Genomic DNA, 15613 nt, shown 5'->3' on the forward strand with positions numbered 1-15613 from the left:
ATCGGGTTACGCTTGCTGTGTTATGACGGCAAGTCGACGAGCGTTCCTTCGTTGTCTTCGAAATGTATTCTAACGTTGATAAGGAAAGAAATTTGTAAACTCATGCGTTCTCACTTCGAATGCTTTCGATCTCGAGTTTCGACCATTCGTCTTTTCACATAGGTGAAGAATGCAGGAAAAATTTTAATGGGGGATTCTAGAGGCTAAAATAAGACGAAAATCAAAAATAACAATTTGTTGATGGAGGCTTCGTTAAAAAGTTATTAACGTTTAAAGTTCCGCCCGTACTGAATTTTTTTCTCGAAAATGCGCAAGATATCGGGGGTATGTCTATTCACCAAAAATGATTTTAATTGACCCCCGCAACCGAAAATAATTTTTCCAGAACGATTTGAAATTTTATTTTCTTGAAAGTGTGTAGAATTGGGGGGTATATGTAATGATAAAAAATGATTGTAATTAACCTCCGCAATTGAAAATAATTTTTTTAGAACGATTTGACAAATTTTTTTTTCGCCGAAAAATTTCAGCACGTGAAACGTGGGACGAAGAATGGAATTGAATAATTAATTTTTATAACGAAACTTAAAAAACTGTAATGTTGTTTTTATTGCTGTATACTATAGTAATCTCAAACGTATAAAACAGCTACATAAAACGAGCTTTTCCAGTACGAATGCCCCACTATACCTCGACCTTGATCTTGCATTCGAAGATGAGTCAGCCGAGGAAAGCAATCGTTGAATCGTCAGATTCCCGATGGAAGTCTGACTGCTTTGCGGTTTTCCGATTACCGGGACGGCAAAAAACCGGACAAACAAAGCTCTCGAACATGGTTAGGAGTCCAAGGATCTCGCGGCATCCGAGCGACGGAAGGCTCGAATTCCTCGCGCGTACCGCGAAAAATGATCGTCCCCAGGAGGGAATCGAGACGACCACGCGTGTTTGGACTCTTTTCTGAAACGGTCGGGAAAAAATCAGCGATAACGCCGATGCCGAACACGGGTCCCAACTAGGCGTAAATCACGAACGAGCGCGAGTCAACGCGGAAGAATTATTATTCGCGCTCGCGCCTCCTTCGAAGACCATGAATCTTTAAATCTTCAGAATTGTGGGGTCGTAAATTCCGTAGATCAGCGGTCTCTGCGACCTTTTTGTCATGGAAAATTCCGTTTCGCTTAGAGCAAATTACGCAAAATTACGAATAATTAATTATGTACAAAATTTGCGAATAAAACTGCCTACTAGGACAATTAAAATTGCTCGAAGATTTCGAGCGGGACGCGATAAGCATTGGAGGGGGGGGGGGGTTAGAAGAGTGAAGGAACGCTTCGTTTTATAAACCCCTGAGAACTTCCGAAGAATTATTAACAATTCCTGTGATGCGATGCGAGAAGATGAGCTATCCGAAGGCACCCCAAGGGCAGTTACCTTGTCGACGCCGGTGAGAGAAATGTTTGCGATGGCGCAGAGATAGAAATAAGTGCGAGAATTACGAGAAAATCTCATTACACGGCTCTTGGATACATATTCAGTCCGAGGCTAGTGACCTTACACCAGCCTTCGAGTTTATGTAAATCGGATCGCAACGTTCGTCCGTGAATTTCAGCGTTAATTGCGTGGAGCTAATTTTGAGATTATCGGCTGTGTGGGAGAGCCTTTGCGTGAGAAAATTTCTCGTTAAGGTAATTAGAAAAATTAGAAAAAAATTGCGGAATATCGGGAGAAGCGTGGGTAATCGCTTGATTAATAATCGCGAAACCTAACGGGTATTGCATTTCTTTTGGGATAGAAAATATTGCTTGTTCGATGGGAATATTTTTAGCTATTAGACGTTACAGAAGAAATACTACTCTGAGAAGTCAAATGATTATATTTTCCCAAACTGTAAACTTTTCTGATAAAAAAATGTTACTCATTGAACTCTGGATCCGTAAAAAAATTTGATTATGGCGGGCACGAAGGAGACCCAGTGGTCCCAGTTTGAGAGACGCTGGGTATAAATAATGTAGTTCGCCGGTAACGCCGAACGCGGCGCTGGCCTATCACCTATTCTCGCGTTCGAAAGAAAATCGCACCCTGTTCGCAGTCTGGCGGCACGCGGATGCGCGCCACATGTCCCGCATTCCGTGGCCCTTCTTCGTTTCTCTCCTTCCTGCCACTCTCAATCCTGCAATCCTTTCTCCGCACCTCCTGGCCGTTCCCGGAACTATTAATTAGCCTCTGGGCTCGCCTCTCCGAACGGCTACCGCTCGAAATCTCCACGCGACGACTAATCCTTCGATCCTCCTTCTTATCGGACCTCGTTAACTTCCAGCGGAAGGGCGACCAAAGAAATTGGCCCATTTTCATCCTGCGTGTCGCGCATTTTCCACTACAAACGTTTATTCGTGTTCGTTCAAGGTTTTTGGCAAACGCAATCGACATTAACCCTTTTAGTGCCGAACGCCGATATATCGTATGTTCGCTACACTTGCGAAAAGTGTCAAGGATCATATATCGTGGCGTATGCGATGGTGCCTTATTCTTCGCATTTGGAGAAAGTTCTGTCTCAAAAAAAATTTATAAAACATTATAAAGGGTCTAATTTCTTTGCAAAAGCATTTAAAAAATTATTTTTGGGTTTAACCCTTTGCACTTTGCTTTTTTTGCTCGGGCGAACCAGCAACTTGTAGAATGGTTAAGCGGACAAACAATCTAGTGTTTGTAAAAAGACTTTATTTACGTCAGTTGTCTTCAAGGAGTCCGGGCTAAGACTGGACTTTGCCTTCACTCGGATCTCCCTAAAATACCCATTCACACACACACTCATACATACACAACCTGGCCCCGGAGGCACGTGTTCGGTGACACGTGTACAGTAGCGGTACCGATTGTCGGCAGCGGTGCCGATTGTCGGTAGCGGTGCCGATTGTCCAACGGCGGCATGTATAATTGCCTACAAACTCAACGCCACTTTGTCACGGAAACGTATATTCTGGAGTCGTCATATTATACAGTGTTCGGCCAACCCTGGAAAAAATTTTAATAGGAGATTCTAGAGGCCTAAATAAGACGTAAATAAAGAATATCAGTTTCTTGACTGAGGCCTCGTTAAAAAGTTATTAACAATTAAATTAAAAAATTTCAAATCGTTCTGGAAAAATTATTTCCGGTTGCGGTGGTCAATTACAATTATTTTTGGTGAATAGACATATCCCCGAAATCTTGCGCATTTTCGAGAAAAAATTCAGTACGGGCAGAACTTCAAGCGTATATAATTTTTTAACGAAGCCTCCATCAAGAAATTGGTATTCTTGATTTTCGTCTTATTTTGGCCTCTAGAATCACCCATTAAAATTGTTCCCAGGGGTGGCCGAACACCCTGTATAGTATAACTTTGGAGCTAAGTATTGTAATGATTTTTGGTTTATCTAAATTTGTGGACATCAAGGAACATATATTTGTAAAAAAAATTTAAATTTATATCTTAAAATTGTTTACAGAGTAATAAACTCTGAAACAGTTCCCAATATGCATTGCTTGTTAGTTTTTCATATATCTTTGTAATTATATCATATTTTGAATTGATTATTTATTAAAAAATTATTGTAAATCACGTACTTATACTATGATCAAACAATGGTTATTCTTATGTGCAAATATTGTTTGTAGAAGAGAAACTTGTTTGTATGTTTTTTATCATATTTTATTTTTAAAATAAAATTTTACTAAATTTTTACCCGTGTAATTTTTTCGATATTTACCAGATTCAAAGTTTGAGGGTTGAGAATTGTGCTTGTTAAGCCTGATGAACATATTAAAGTTTGTACGTTTGGTGTCGTTGGTGAACCAATCGGTAGCGTAACCGCAGCAGTTTTTTTTCTCTTTATCTTCGCTGGCCATTCGTTGGAACAGTTTAACTGCGCGCGCTCGCGTCTTCATCTCGCGGGACACGCGTTACGGAATATAATGAAGCTTCTCTGTCTCTCTTGGTTTACGGCCGAATGTCCATTTCGTGTCTTTGTCCCTCTCATCGTGGCTTTACTGGCCGCGACGGATTTAATTAGAGCCGCATTGCCTCCAGATACGCGCGGCTGTCCGAAGATAATTTCGCCTCACCTACCGTCCCGCAGCTAACGAAATTAAGGCGGTCCTTAATGAGCGTGGAAATACCGCCGGACCGTTCGTAAACCTCCCAAACCGTCGTACGAACTTTCAAATAACGATAATTACTAGCTCCAAAACTCTCTGTACGCGCCGCACGTCAGTGAAAATACTCTGCCGTTCAAAAGTATTAACTACACAAGATATATACTTTTTTACTAATTTTTTAGAATTTAAATTCTCCCAATGTCAAGGAGTTGATTACAAAAAATATTACCGGACGCCTATGAACGCGTCTATCTTCAAAAGGTAATTCATTTTTCGAAAGATGGCGGAATATTATTTCCACGGTGCTTAAGGAAATTGTTTGTCAAAAGAAATTCTTTTTTTCCCGTCGTCGGACGATCTCTTTTCAGTGTTCTCAAATTACTTCTTTTTGTCGGTTGTGACGCGACGCGTCCAGTGCGAATTCGTTTCTTTCCAGGCGCCTCGAGCGAAGATGTCGCCAAGAAAAAGGCGAGCCGTTGGAAATTTACGTGGAATGCGCGCTCCAGTTGTCTCTTGCACGGGAGATCCCAGGTCTGGTAATTATCCCGCGGCTAATTGTGTCAGGATAATTAAATTCGAGACGCGCCGGTTCGCGGATAAATGCAACCGTTGAAATGGAACCGCGGACGAAATGGAAATTCAAACTTTCCTGGTGCGTCGGACGTTTGCAACTGCTACGTCAGTTTTCCCTATCTAGCGACGTTGGGGGTGAAAGTATTGCGTGGAAATTAAAAATTAAACAAAAAAATGACTTTTATATACAGGGTGTTCGGCCACTCCTGGGAAAAATTTTAATGGGGAATTCGAGAGGCCAAAATAAGACCAAAATCAAGAAAACCAATTTGTTGATGGAGGCTTCGTTAAAAAGTTATAAACGCTTCATGTTCTGCCCGTGCTGAATTTTTTTCTCAAAAATGCGCAGGATTTCGGGGATATGTCTATTCACCAAAAATGATTGTAATTGACCCCCACAATCGACAATAATTTTTTCAGAACGATTTGCAATTTTTTCTTTCCGTCTAAAAATTTCACACCTTTTCGAATTTTTTTCTAGAAAGTGGGTAGGATTTCGAGAGTATGTCTATTCCTTAAAAATGATTGTAATTTAGCCTCGCAACCGAATATAATTTTTCCAGAACGATTTGAAATTTTTTAATTTAATTGTTAATAACTTTTTAACGAAGCCTCAGTGAAGAAATTGATATTCTTGATTTTCGTCTTATTTTGGCATCTGGAATCTCCCATTAAAGTTTTTCCCAGGTGTGGCCGAACACCCTGTATACTAAATGTTAAAGGTTTATTGAAGAGATAGAAAAACAGATAATTCAATTATACAAACCAGGATTTTCAGTCGTTATTCTTTAAATATTGTTACGCAAAATATAAAATGCGTTTCCCCCGAAATGACCGTAACGCGCCTAGGTTCGGTGCACTGAACCTCGAGCAGCCATGAGTCGTTAGGTTGAACGGCGAAACGGGACGGAGTGGCTCAGGTTGGTAGGAGGACGAGGAATCGGCAAACGGTAGTCGATTACGGGGGTCCTTCTAATTAATCGACGCACGGAAAGGACACGGTTGGTTCGGTTCGTTCGAAATCTTCCGGAAATCACGGCCTAGGTGCAGAACGCGTTACGAACGTGGGAATCGTTTTCAGAGTGCACACCGCCGTGAAACTATCGCACTGATTACATCTCGCTGTTTACTCTCCCGGAAAATCAACATTATTTATGAGCACGTCCGGTCAAGCGCTCTTGGACGCGACCAACGAATTTTGTTGCAATTGTAATCACCTGTCGTTATTGCTTCGGTATCTGAAATCCACTCTCTTCGTTTCCACCCCGCAAGAAAATTTAACGCCTAGGGACGTTAAAATACTCGTTAGTATCTAACAGTTTCCAAGAATTGTGTCGAGGTATGAAACAGGTACAGTAGGACCTCGATTATTGCAGGAAATCGGGGCTCCAGTTTTTTTCTTTTTTTTTTTACAATTCCGAAAAAAAATCGAGTCATTAGGGATTTCCTCGTCCGCGATTTATTTTTCCTAGCGAGTTAGTTGGTCGCGGCCGCAAACCGCGCGATTGAATAGGTAATTCGCGTAACGAGGCGCGGCCCTCTCCGCGAATTAAATCTTGGCGTTGCACACGTATCAATCATTTAAAACGATTTAGGCGGTAATTTAAACACGCTCCCGCGGTATACAATATTCCGCGTTAAATTACTTCCCATTAAGCGTGCGCCGCTCTCCACCGCCCCCCTCCTCTTCTCCCGCAAGCTCTATCCTCTTGACGCGCGGCAATTAATTTCTTCCCGCGCGTTCTTCCTTTTCCCCAGTCAATCACGGCTCTATCCCGAGACGCGGCCGAGTCGATTCCGTGCTCGGGCGTGGCCAGTTTTTCCACGACTGTAACCTTGACCGTCGCTTACTTACTCGGCTCGTTTGCTTTTCCCCGTATCCTCGATCGATAGAATCTCTCTTAAGCCTTTCGCGTCGACCGGAACTCGTGGCAGAATAGACGGCAGTTTTTGGCCGACCCGAGACCCATCAAAGGCGTTCGGATAGAGTCGTAAACCTGGAGCGACGAACGCGGTAGCCGCAACGATCGTGACTGTAACGGGCCACCAGATTTGGACCCCAAGGGAGGCATGTTAACGTGTTCGATGACCCCGAACGAACCCCAAATTTATTTTTCACTGGCAGATAATCTGACGGCGCTCGAGAATCGTGTGTAAATAGAGAGAACCTCTAGATTATCGATAACTCTATCTACGGGCCACGGGTTAAAAATCACTATTTTATCCAATTAAAAGCAACGAAAGTATATAATATATACGTTGAGCTTTAGTGGGAACAGTCAATTTATTTTTTGATGCGACTGTACGTGTTTGAGAGCTCCGAAAACGTGTCACAAATGGGCAATAAACAAAAGGTTCGCGAAAAATGAAAATGGTACAAATATTCAGTCAGTGTTCACAATTTATTTAGAGAGTATGCACGAGGTTGTATATAAAATGAATGAGCGTTTGAGTCTGAATTATGAGCGTAAATGGGTTTAGAGAAGAAAGTGAATATGAGCAGCGAACGCTATCATGAGACATCGAGCGGCAGACTCACGATCGATGCGCGCGCCTGTCACTTATGAACAGATTCCCAATTTTGGTATTTGGCGCATCTTTGTTTGGACGATGGCCCAAGAGGTGGTGCTGCCATTGAGCGTCCGATGGGTAGTGTTGTTAATTATTTCTCGAACAGTATGCGAATATATGCGTGAACGAAAGGACTAATTGATCGTTTCACGAGTGAAAAACGCGTAAACAAAGCAGCCAGTTAACGGTGGACGGTCGAGGAGGGCAACGACGCGGCGCAGAGATCGAGGCGCGAAGAGAGTAAACCGACTAACCGGGACGGGAGCTCGCAAACGCATTAGATATACACGGCCGATTCGGGTGGGTCCAGATAGTATCGTCGGTGGCTGGTACAAGGAGGGGGAGGCTTCGATCTCCTCCTGGGTTCTTTTCTTTCTTCCCTACAGGCCACATTTGAATAACACAACGCGCAGTCACGAGAAGTCACGAGACTCGCGCGGAATTCCGGGGTCAGCTGAACTTTCCGCTGGCCGGACAAAGCGACCACGGAAACGACCACCGATGTTTCGTCTGATTCCCCGCGTTGTTTTTCGATGTTTCGCGGCTAACTTCACTATGGGGTCTCCCTTTTTTCCGACCGACTTCCTCATTTGTCACTGAATTTCCATTTATTTGTAACTGCTATCTACCGCTTGCAATATCCAAGTCCTTCGTGATAGGTTCGTGTTCAAAACACTGTTATTAAAACGTATTAACGGTAAATCGGATCGAAAGAATTTTTTTGAAAGCAGAATAATCGTTCCCTTGGTTAGCCAGTAGAAGGAAATATATTGTCGATAATCGTCGCCATTATCTTGCCCTTGGCTCGATCGCTAGTCGCGTTTGCGTTATTCGAACGGACGCGGTTTCTTGAACGGTGGAAGAAAATTGCCCACCGAACATACTACCGAGCAAAAGAAGCTTTATTTACAAGGCAGACGATACTATTAGCGTACGAGATGGAACTAAGTCCTGATCGTCGCGGTTGCGGTTTTCCGTCCTTGAACGCTCGAGCGCTGATTTTGTTTCGGTTTTTTTTTTTTTGCTTCGTGTCTGCCGCGAGTTTAACACTAGCCGGCGGCTAACTTTTTTTTCCTCGAAGTCCATCGATCCATTCTAGGAATTTGGTGTCAAATTAAACACGACAGTTCGAGGATACATATATTAAACGTCTGTGCATTGGTGTCCTGATGCAACGCGAAATTAAAACTCTTCTTTCTCAATATTTTGTTTTAAAATAATTCGTTTAACATATTAATGAATATTCTTAATTAATACGGGACAAAAATTAAAGAATTTTAATCTTACATTAGATTATTGGACTCTCTCGAACAAGATATATTTTCTAGAGTGGCGGTACGAACGTCGAGCATTCAGTGAAAAAATATTGAATATGTTTAGATCGTTAGATATGAAATTACGAAGATATCGTGAAACAGATTGTAATTGGTTGTCGCGATGGTCGGTGGCGACATTCGAGCGACACGAAAGCGAAAGGATTCGAATGACAAACACCTGCTCGTCGAGGAAGACGCACGCTCAGCCGAGGCAATCAGTCACCGATTTTAATTATCGTTCTCTCTCGTGTGCGCGCGTTTACCTGCCAGCGATCGACTCGATCTCGAGAAATTGCTGAGCCGCCAGCCAACGGACCCGAAGATTCTCCGCGAAGATTGCTCCTCTGACTAATTACATTCCGAACCCTGCCTCCGAAGGGGGTTGATGTGCGCGTCCAGGGTTGCCGGAGAAAGGAGGGGGGAGGGGCGACGATCATACGATCCTATATCCAATTACCTAGCGACGATTGGCAGCGATCCAAAGATAAATTCGGCTTCTTGATTGCTACTCCCGGTCGGCTGCTTTGCCTCCTTATCGTCTGAGAAGATAGGGGAATTTTAGTGGTCGCCCTGGCCCTTCGTCCCAATTAGTAGGTCTCTTTAACGATTTCGAAACACTTTCGAGGGAAATTGTTTACCGGGCGATAGTCGGGCTGTTTTCTCGACTGGATCGACCAATAAGCGAAATGTGTACGTGATTAGGGACTGTTGGGTCCAAACGATGCAACGCCCACGAAAATAAATATTACTTTATTATCAACCCCATCAGGACCAAATTATTTTGTTCTTAATAAACAAAAATTCAAATTTACATTCACCCATGACGTCCATCAATTTTCTGACAATGTCAAATATTTAAAAATGAGCATTCATTCGTGACTCTAGTGGTTACTATTATGATGTAATATTCAAATGAACTTAAAAACGTATCCATATGGCTATCCTTGAAGAGGTTAACAATGATTATTGTAGTATCGAAAATGCAAACGAATTTTAACATTGCAGGTTATGTTGGTTTCGGAAGTAGATCTTCGCGTACACAGCGGCGGTCGTTAAGACGTTAATTAGTCAGAGAGTCATCCAATCCGGAAACCGGTAATCGAAAGCGTGGCAAGAGGGCCTGATCGTTCGGTCCCGATTCGAAACGACCGGTTCTCCGGGACGGTCGGAGTCGTAAAACCGGGGCCCCGAATGACGCGGCGAGTAATATCTGATGGAGAGTGGGTGGCTGCCGTTCGATATATTACGACTAATGAACAGATTAGGGGCCCCGATACCGACCGGCGAACCTAACTCCGCCGATGAGAACCAAGGCAACGACAGTTGCTCTGCTGATTTTCGAAATTTTTTTTTTGTTTGGTGGTCCCTGAATTTTTGCGATTTTTTTTTATTTTATAGGTATTATACATTTTTTAAAATTGAAATTTTTGGAACACAGCTGGGTAGTAACTATTGTCAAAAACGCAAGACTAACGAAATATTCATTAACATCTGATTTTTAATATAAATGATAAGTAATAATAATAATTTTTTTAGGCAAAAAAGGCAAACCTTCTAAGATATTATTTTTCTCACGTGTACCTAAATTGGATCTCTTAATTTATTTTTTGTTTTATTTTATAAATATTATAAATATTCAAAAATCGAAATTTTTGGGCCACGGCTGGTAGTAAGTATTGTCAAAAACGCAAGACTATCGAAATATTTATTACCATCTACTATTACATATAATGCTCGTCGATATAATTAAACAGATTTTTAATACAAATGATAAATAATAATAATAATAATTTTTGTATACGATTTGCACTTTACGACTAAAAAAATTATTATTATCACGCGTGTAAACGCGAATGAACGTGATCCCGGCAAACGCGAAAGGTTGTTAATTAACTCGAAACGTTTCGTAGCTCGAGACACGCGCTACTCGCCGCGAAATTTCTCCGGATCGCTGTAACGATCGATAACGACATTAAAAACGCGTTGTTATCGGGCTAGGAATATTAATGAACGATAATTGCGGACAAGCCGCGTCAATTTGCATGCGTGTCCACGTGCTGGGGCACGAACGAAGGCGATCGTCGATATCCGCGGAATAAATAATAAAAGAAGGGACGCGAGAACGAGCAGCCGGGACGGCTTAAAGGCGTACTGGTGCGCCGCAATTCCGCACCGGGCTGCACCGGATGCGCCGCCGCAAAACGAAGATCATGCCGTGAGATATAAAGCTGCAAGTATAATAATATCGAAGTAATGGAGGTAGCCGTACGTGGCATAGGAGCCGCCACGATGCTTCTTCTCTCTCTCCCGTTCTCCGGTGCACAAGCGACGGATACGCTTCGTGGTGTAACGATGGAGGCCGTCATGGGTCACGAGTCTCTTCGAACGCGAGCCCGTTCGAATGGTTCACCTGTCCTCTTTAGCTGACGCCCCGTTTCATTAGTCGCCGCGATACGACGCGAGCAACCGTCGCTATCGGGGTTAACCGGTGGAACTACGCTCGCTTCCGGGTCTCGATATCGACTTTTACTTAGACGAGCGACTGTCGAATTATGCGGATCGGCCGATCCCCGGGGCCCGTCCAGTTGCGCGGAATGTTGACACGGGTGCAAATAACGGCACCGAAGACGAGCCATCTATGTACGTGCTCGGGAACCGTGTAAACCCGATAAGCGGGCTACGAGGAGTCTCTTCTCTAGGCGTGTCGAAGCCTGAAACTTTCACGCTTAAACGGTTATTCCGATCCAGGCACGCAATTTTTAGACCTCGGTTATTTTTTTCGTTTTTTTATAGATTCACAAGAACGGTTATTCCTCCGCAAAAGTGGCCCCGACGTTTTATCCGCGACTCGATCCCGCGGAAAGAGCAACAGACCGTTGATCCAGTTAACGTACCTTCCATTGTATCCGCGGTCGTAATTCTCGCAGCGAGAACATCGTACGTGAATCCCGATTCTCTCGAGCCGCGTATACCGGTACGGTCGTTACGGGTCACGTGTGCAATCTCATTCGAACCAAACAATGTGGTTTCTAATTACAGAAGCGGTTCGTTAAACTCTTCGGGAAAATGAAAAAAAAAACAGAGGTTAGGATTCCAAGAGTTAAGACCGCAAAGGTTAGGTCTGGGTTCGTAGAAATTGACAAATTGACTGCCACGCCACCCATATATGGGTGATATGAATTTTCATTAAGGAGCTACAAAGATTAATTCTCAAGATTAAATATTAAACAAGGTGAATGTAGATTGGACTCTTGAATTTTAACGTGACTGTAAAAATGAGTTCTAAAAGTTTCGTTGTCGTGAACAAGTTGAAGGATTATGTCGGTCAGTCAGTGTGTTAAACAAAAGAAGAAAGATGGGGTTGAATTCTGTTCTGTGCATTGCTAAGGTACCCAGTGATGCCGCGGTGTTCTAATTTCGAAACTCGTTCAGGCGAACAGCATCCGAGGAAAACAATGTCCGCCTTTTTACACTGCAACGTTTGCGAGCCAGACCGGGCGATAAACCGCGACAGTCGCTAGGAGGTCGAGCGTGGAAAGTCGCGAGCCGATTTCTGACCGATCGCCATGGCTGCAGGCCATTAGAGCCGGACTTCTGCTCGACCTGGTCGCGATCCATGCCACTGATGCTATCTCGGTCTAGAACTCGGGAATCGTGCTCCTTTCTAGGCGTGGTGCATGACGAATAGCCGTGAGCCGAACTACGGCTGCACGTGCGTGGCTACAATGTGGCCAACAAAACCGAAATCTTACGACATCCAGGCCCTGGCAGTCGTGCAGTCGGTTACGCCGTTGTCCGATCGTATGATAATTTACATTCGTTGCGTGTCGATCGGTCGACGAGTTTTAAATTAGTTCCGACGTCGAAAAATTCGTTGAACTTTTAATCGGCTGGTCGAAGGAACTCTGTCGTAATTCAATACGTTTCTGTTCGAAACCATCGTCGATCTGTAATTACCGAACGATCAGCTCTCTTTGCTTTATAAGACTTCATTATTCGCGCTGTAACTTCGTCCAAAACGATTAGGGAACCGCGTGTATAAAATAAAAAACTACAGAAGATAGTCTGCTGGTCATTGTTTTATTTCAGTATACGTTCGAACGTTACGTAAAAATCGTCGAAATTTTGCCGTGTTTGGTCCCATTGTAATCAGAAATATTTCAGCGATAGGTTAAACAAATTATCTTAGATGAAAATGCAAAAATAGAAAAGTTTTTATTTTGCGTTTCATTAGAACATCGATACACGGGACATTTAACCTTCTTCGAATGCTCGAGCTCTCGTTCCTGCGTCTTTCTTTCGCTGTCCTTCTCTATGCCTGCAGAGGTTAAGCAAGTCTCGAGTTTCGTTTACCCTAGCAACGAAACATTCGCGACCTTCGTTCCGAGCTACAAACACCGAGAAAATACTGTGAGCCTGGTTTTCGCGACTCTGGCGCACAAAGCAGGCTGTATCTCGCCGGTAACACGAATAATATGTGTTTTGAAGTTGTCGACAGTTTGTGGCTCGATGGAGTAAGCATAGGAATTAACGTGTGATTCCCGCGAACAAATGTAAGATGGCGTAGAGTCGCAGCCATCGCTAGTTTGCTCGCGTTTCTGCGCCGATCGTGCATTGTGCGCACTGGTTTTCTCGAGTCGCCTTTCCAGGTCACTGGGAAGAGGCCGATCGGAAACACTGTTCTCGATTCTTTCTTTCCGCTCGTCCTTTTTCTCGTTACTTTGGACGACCCTTTTCGTCGACGACACGTGTTCCATTCGAAGCGTGAAAATTCGAAAAAGAGCGCGACCCAATGGCCCATCCGTGCCGGAAATATCGCGAAAAGGGAAAATCAAAGTCGATCTCCTTTTCATTCCACCAACGCTCGGTTCGTTTTCGCCTTTTCTTGCCGTGTCTTTTTTATCTTCGAGTCGAGTATCTTGGTTTTATTCTTATTCTACTTTTGCCACAAAGATTAGTCCTGACAGTAATTCCAGACGTACTTGGTCAGAGTATGGACAAGTATTAATCCACATTCCTCTCACAGATGGTAACAAATTGCCTTAAACTACGTTTTAATGATTCTTTCTCTTTACGATACATTGTATACTGTATTTTTTGTTATTTATTTGTGAAAAACATGAGCTTTTGCAAACGCAGAAATCGAATTATAACACACGTTTCTTGCTACGAACGGTCAAAGCCCTAACCATAATCAAGATCTAAAGTATACGTTGGATCAAAGCCAATGGCGATACCGTTACAGGTGTCAGTTGCGTGTGCATATAGATTATGTTCCATAGGCGCAGTGTTGCCATTTAACCGTACGTGAAATAAGAAATTTTCCATTACTTCTGGCTTCTTCTCGTAGAATTTAATTCTTTTTTTCGAGATTATTAATGGTCATGTCAACTTGTAACTTCAGTTTCATCGATCTTAATCATTGCTCGGGGCCTCTACATACCATACCGTTATTTCGTCACCAATTATATTAATTTAATCTAATCAAGTCAGATTCCATTGCTAGAATTTTTAACCAACCAAATTCTATGTTTGGTAATCTCATTTATAAATATTTATGCTCGCTATTTTTTGTTTCTTTTTTCGGTTTTTTATTTCTTTTAGTTAGTCGATGGACCTAGGCGTCCCAGAAACGATCGATCACGATGCCCGCTCGTTTCGATCGTTTCTAACGAACTGCTCTCTTTTTCTGTTCCAGCAAAAGGTGAAATTCTGGTTCGCGACGGGTGGCGCAGGATTTTGCATCAGCAAGGCTCTTGCGCTGAAAATGACGCCGTTAGCTGGGTGAGTCTGCGTTCTCTTTTCAATTTTTTCCTCCACTTTTTGTCTCCTCGGTTTGTTCGACGTGACTTTGCTAATCCCTCGAGTCCCTCAGATATTCTTTTTACCGATTCTTCGCTCGTGCCTCTCCTTTTCTTTGCTGCGAAATGTCCTATTTTTAATGGGCAGCCATTTAACCTGCAAACTGAGTAGCTTTCAAGATCCTAAAGTCTCGTTTCCAAGTCTGATAGTTGCCAAATTTCTCATAAATACGATAAAAATACAAAAATATAGATCTGATAAAAATTATTATTGCAACATTTAAAAGAATTTTATTCCATTTCATATACTTTACGATTAAAAAAGTATATTGGAGATTTTTAGACGAAACATGATTCTTACGTTTATATCGATTTATTAAAAGTTAAGTTGTTCCTATCAAATTTGTATGCTGAACTTTTTTTATTTATTAAATATGGTAGATTATTTAGTCACGTCTGTGGTCAAATAAAGAATGCTTGAATGAATCTGACGTTAGTGAATAATATTATTTACATACATTGTATGTTATAAATAATGTGCTACGTAAATATAATGTGAATTTGAAAAAATTGGTGAAACGTTAAATTTCGACCGAAATTGCGGATCAAACGAACCTAATTTTTCTTGTACGCCGTAGGATATTCCAAGGTCATTCATCTTCGAATCACGTGCAGGTGTCTACGTTTGTAGTTTCTTTTCAGACCCTTAATGTGACTAACGCGTCGTGAAAATGCGCATTAACGCCGATGTTCCGGCTGAACATGTAGCTCTTTGTATCTCGTTTGGTCTCCTCCGTTTCTACCTGACGAGGATTAAGCAGCGTCGAACATATGCACCGACTCATCCTCGAGAATGTCGATCGAGCCGCGATTAATCGGTTTCCTCGATTCGCGATTACTCGCCTGCTTAATGATTCGACATACCGTTCTCTCGTCCTTCTTTTTAATTAGCCGCTGAAATTGTCGCGGTAAAACGTTATCGGACAGTCGAGAAATTAATGTCTTTCCGATCGTCTGTATTCCACGACGGACGAGACAACGTAAAACATCGATTTTATCAAAATGTTCGGGGCGAATGTAAATTCCGAAAAGGGAATTATTCTTTTTTTTTTTTGTCTCGATCGAAGAAAACGACTTTCAAGGCGATGTTTGGAATCAATTTGAAGCGATATTGCACGAAATATAAAATAGAATTCAATTTTTTTTTTTGCGTTTTGT

At 42.5% G+C, this 15613-nt stretch overlaps 1 protein-coding gene across 1 annotated transcript in view; it reads left to right on the top strand.

The window, feature by feature from the left end:
• LOC122397305 (fringe glycosyltransferase) overlaps positions 1-15613 on the top strand; it is a 113079-nt gene that overhangs the window by 72513 nt on the left and 24953 nt on the right. Inside the window, exon 6 of the mRNA XM_043396415.1 lies at positions 14293-14378. Within this exon, the coding sequence (XP_043252350.1) occupies positions 14293-14378 (86 nt within the window). The remainder of the gene's footprint in view (positions 1-14292; positions 14379-15613) is intronic.

Source organism: Colletes gigas, unplaced genomic scaffold (assembly GCF_013123115.1).
Source record: "Colletes gigas isolate AHSC1104 unplaced genomic scaffold, ASM1312311v1 Colletes_gigas_Sc00009, whole genome shotgun sequence".
NCBI classification, from domain to species: domain Eukaryota; kingdom Metazoa; phylum Arthropoda; class Insecta; order Hymenoptera; family Colletidae; genus Colletes; species Colletes gigas.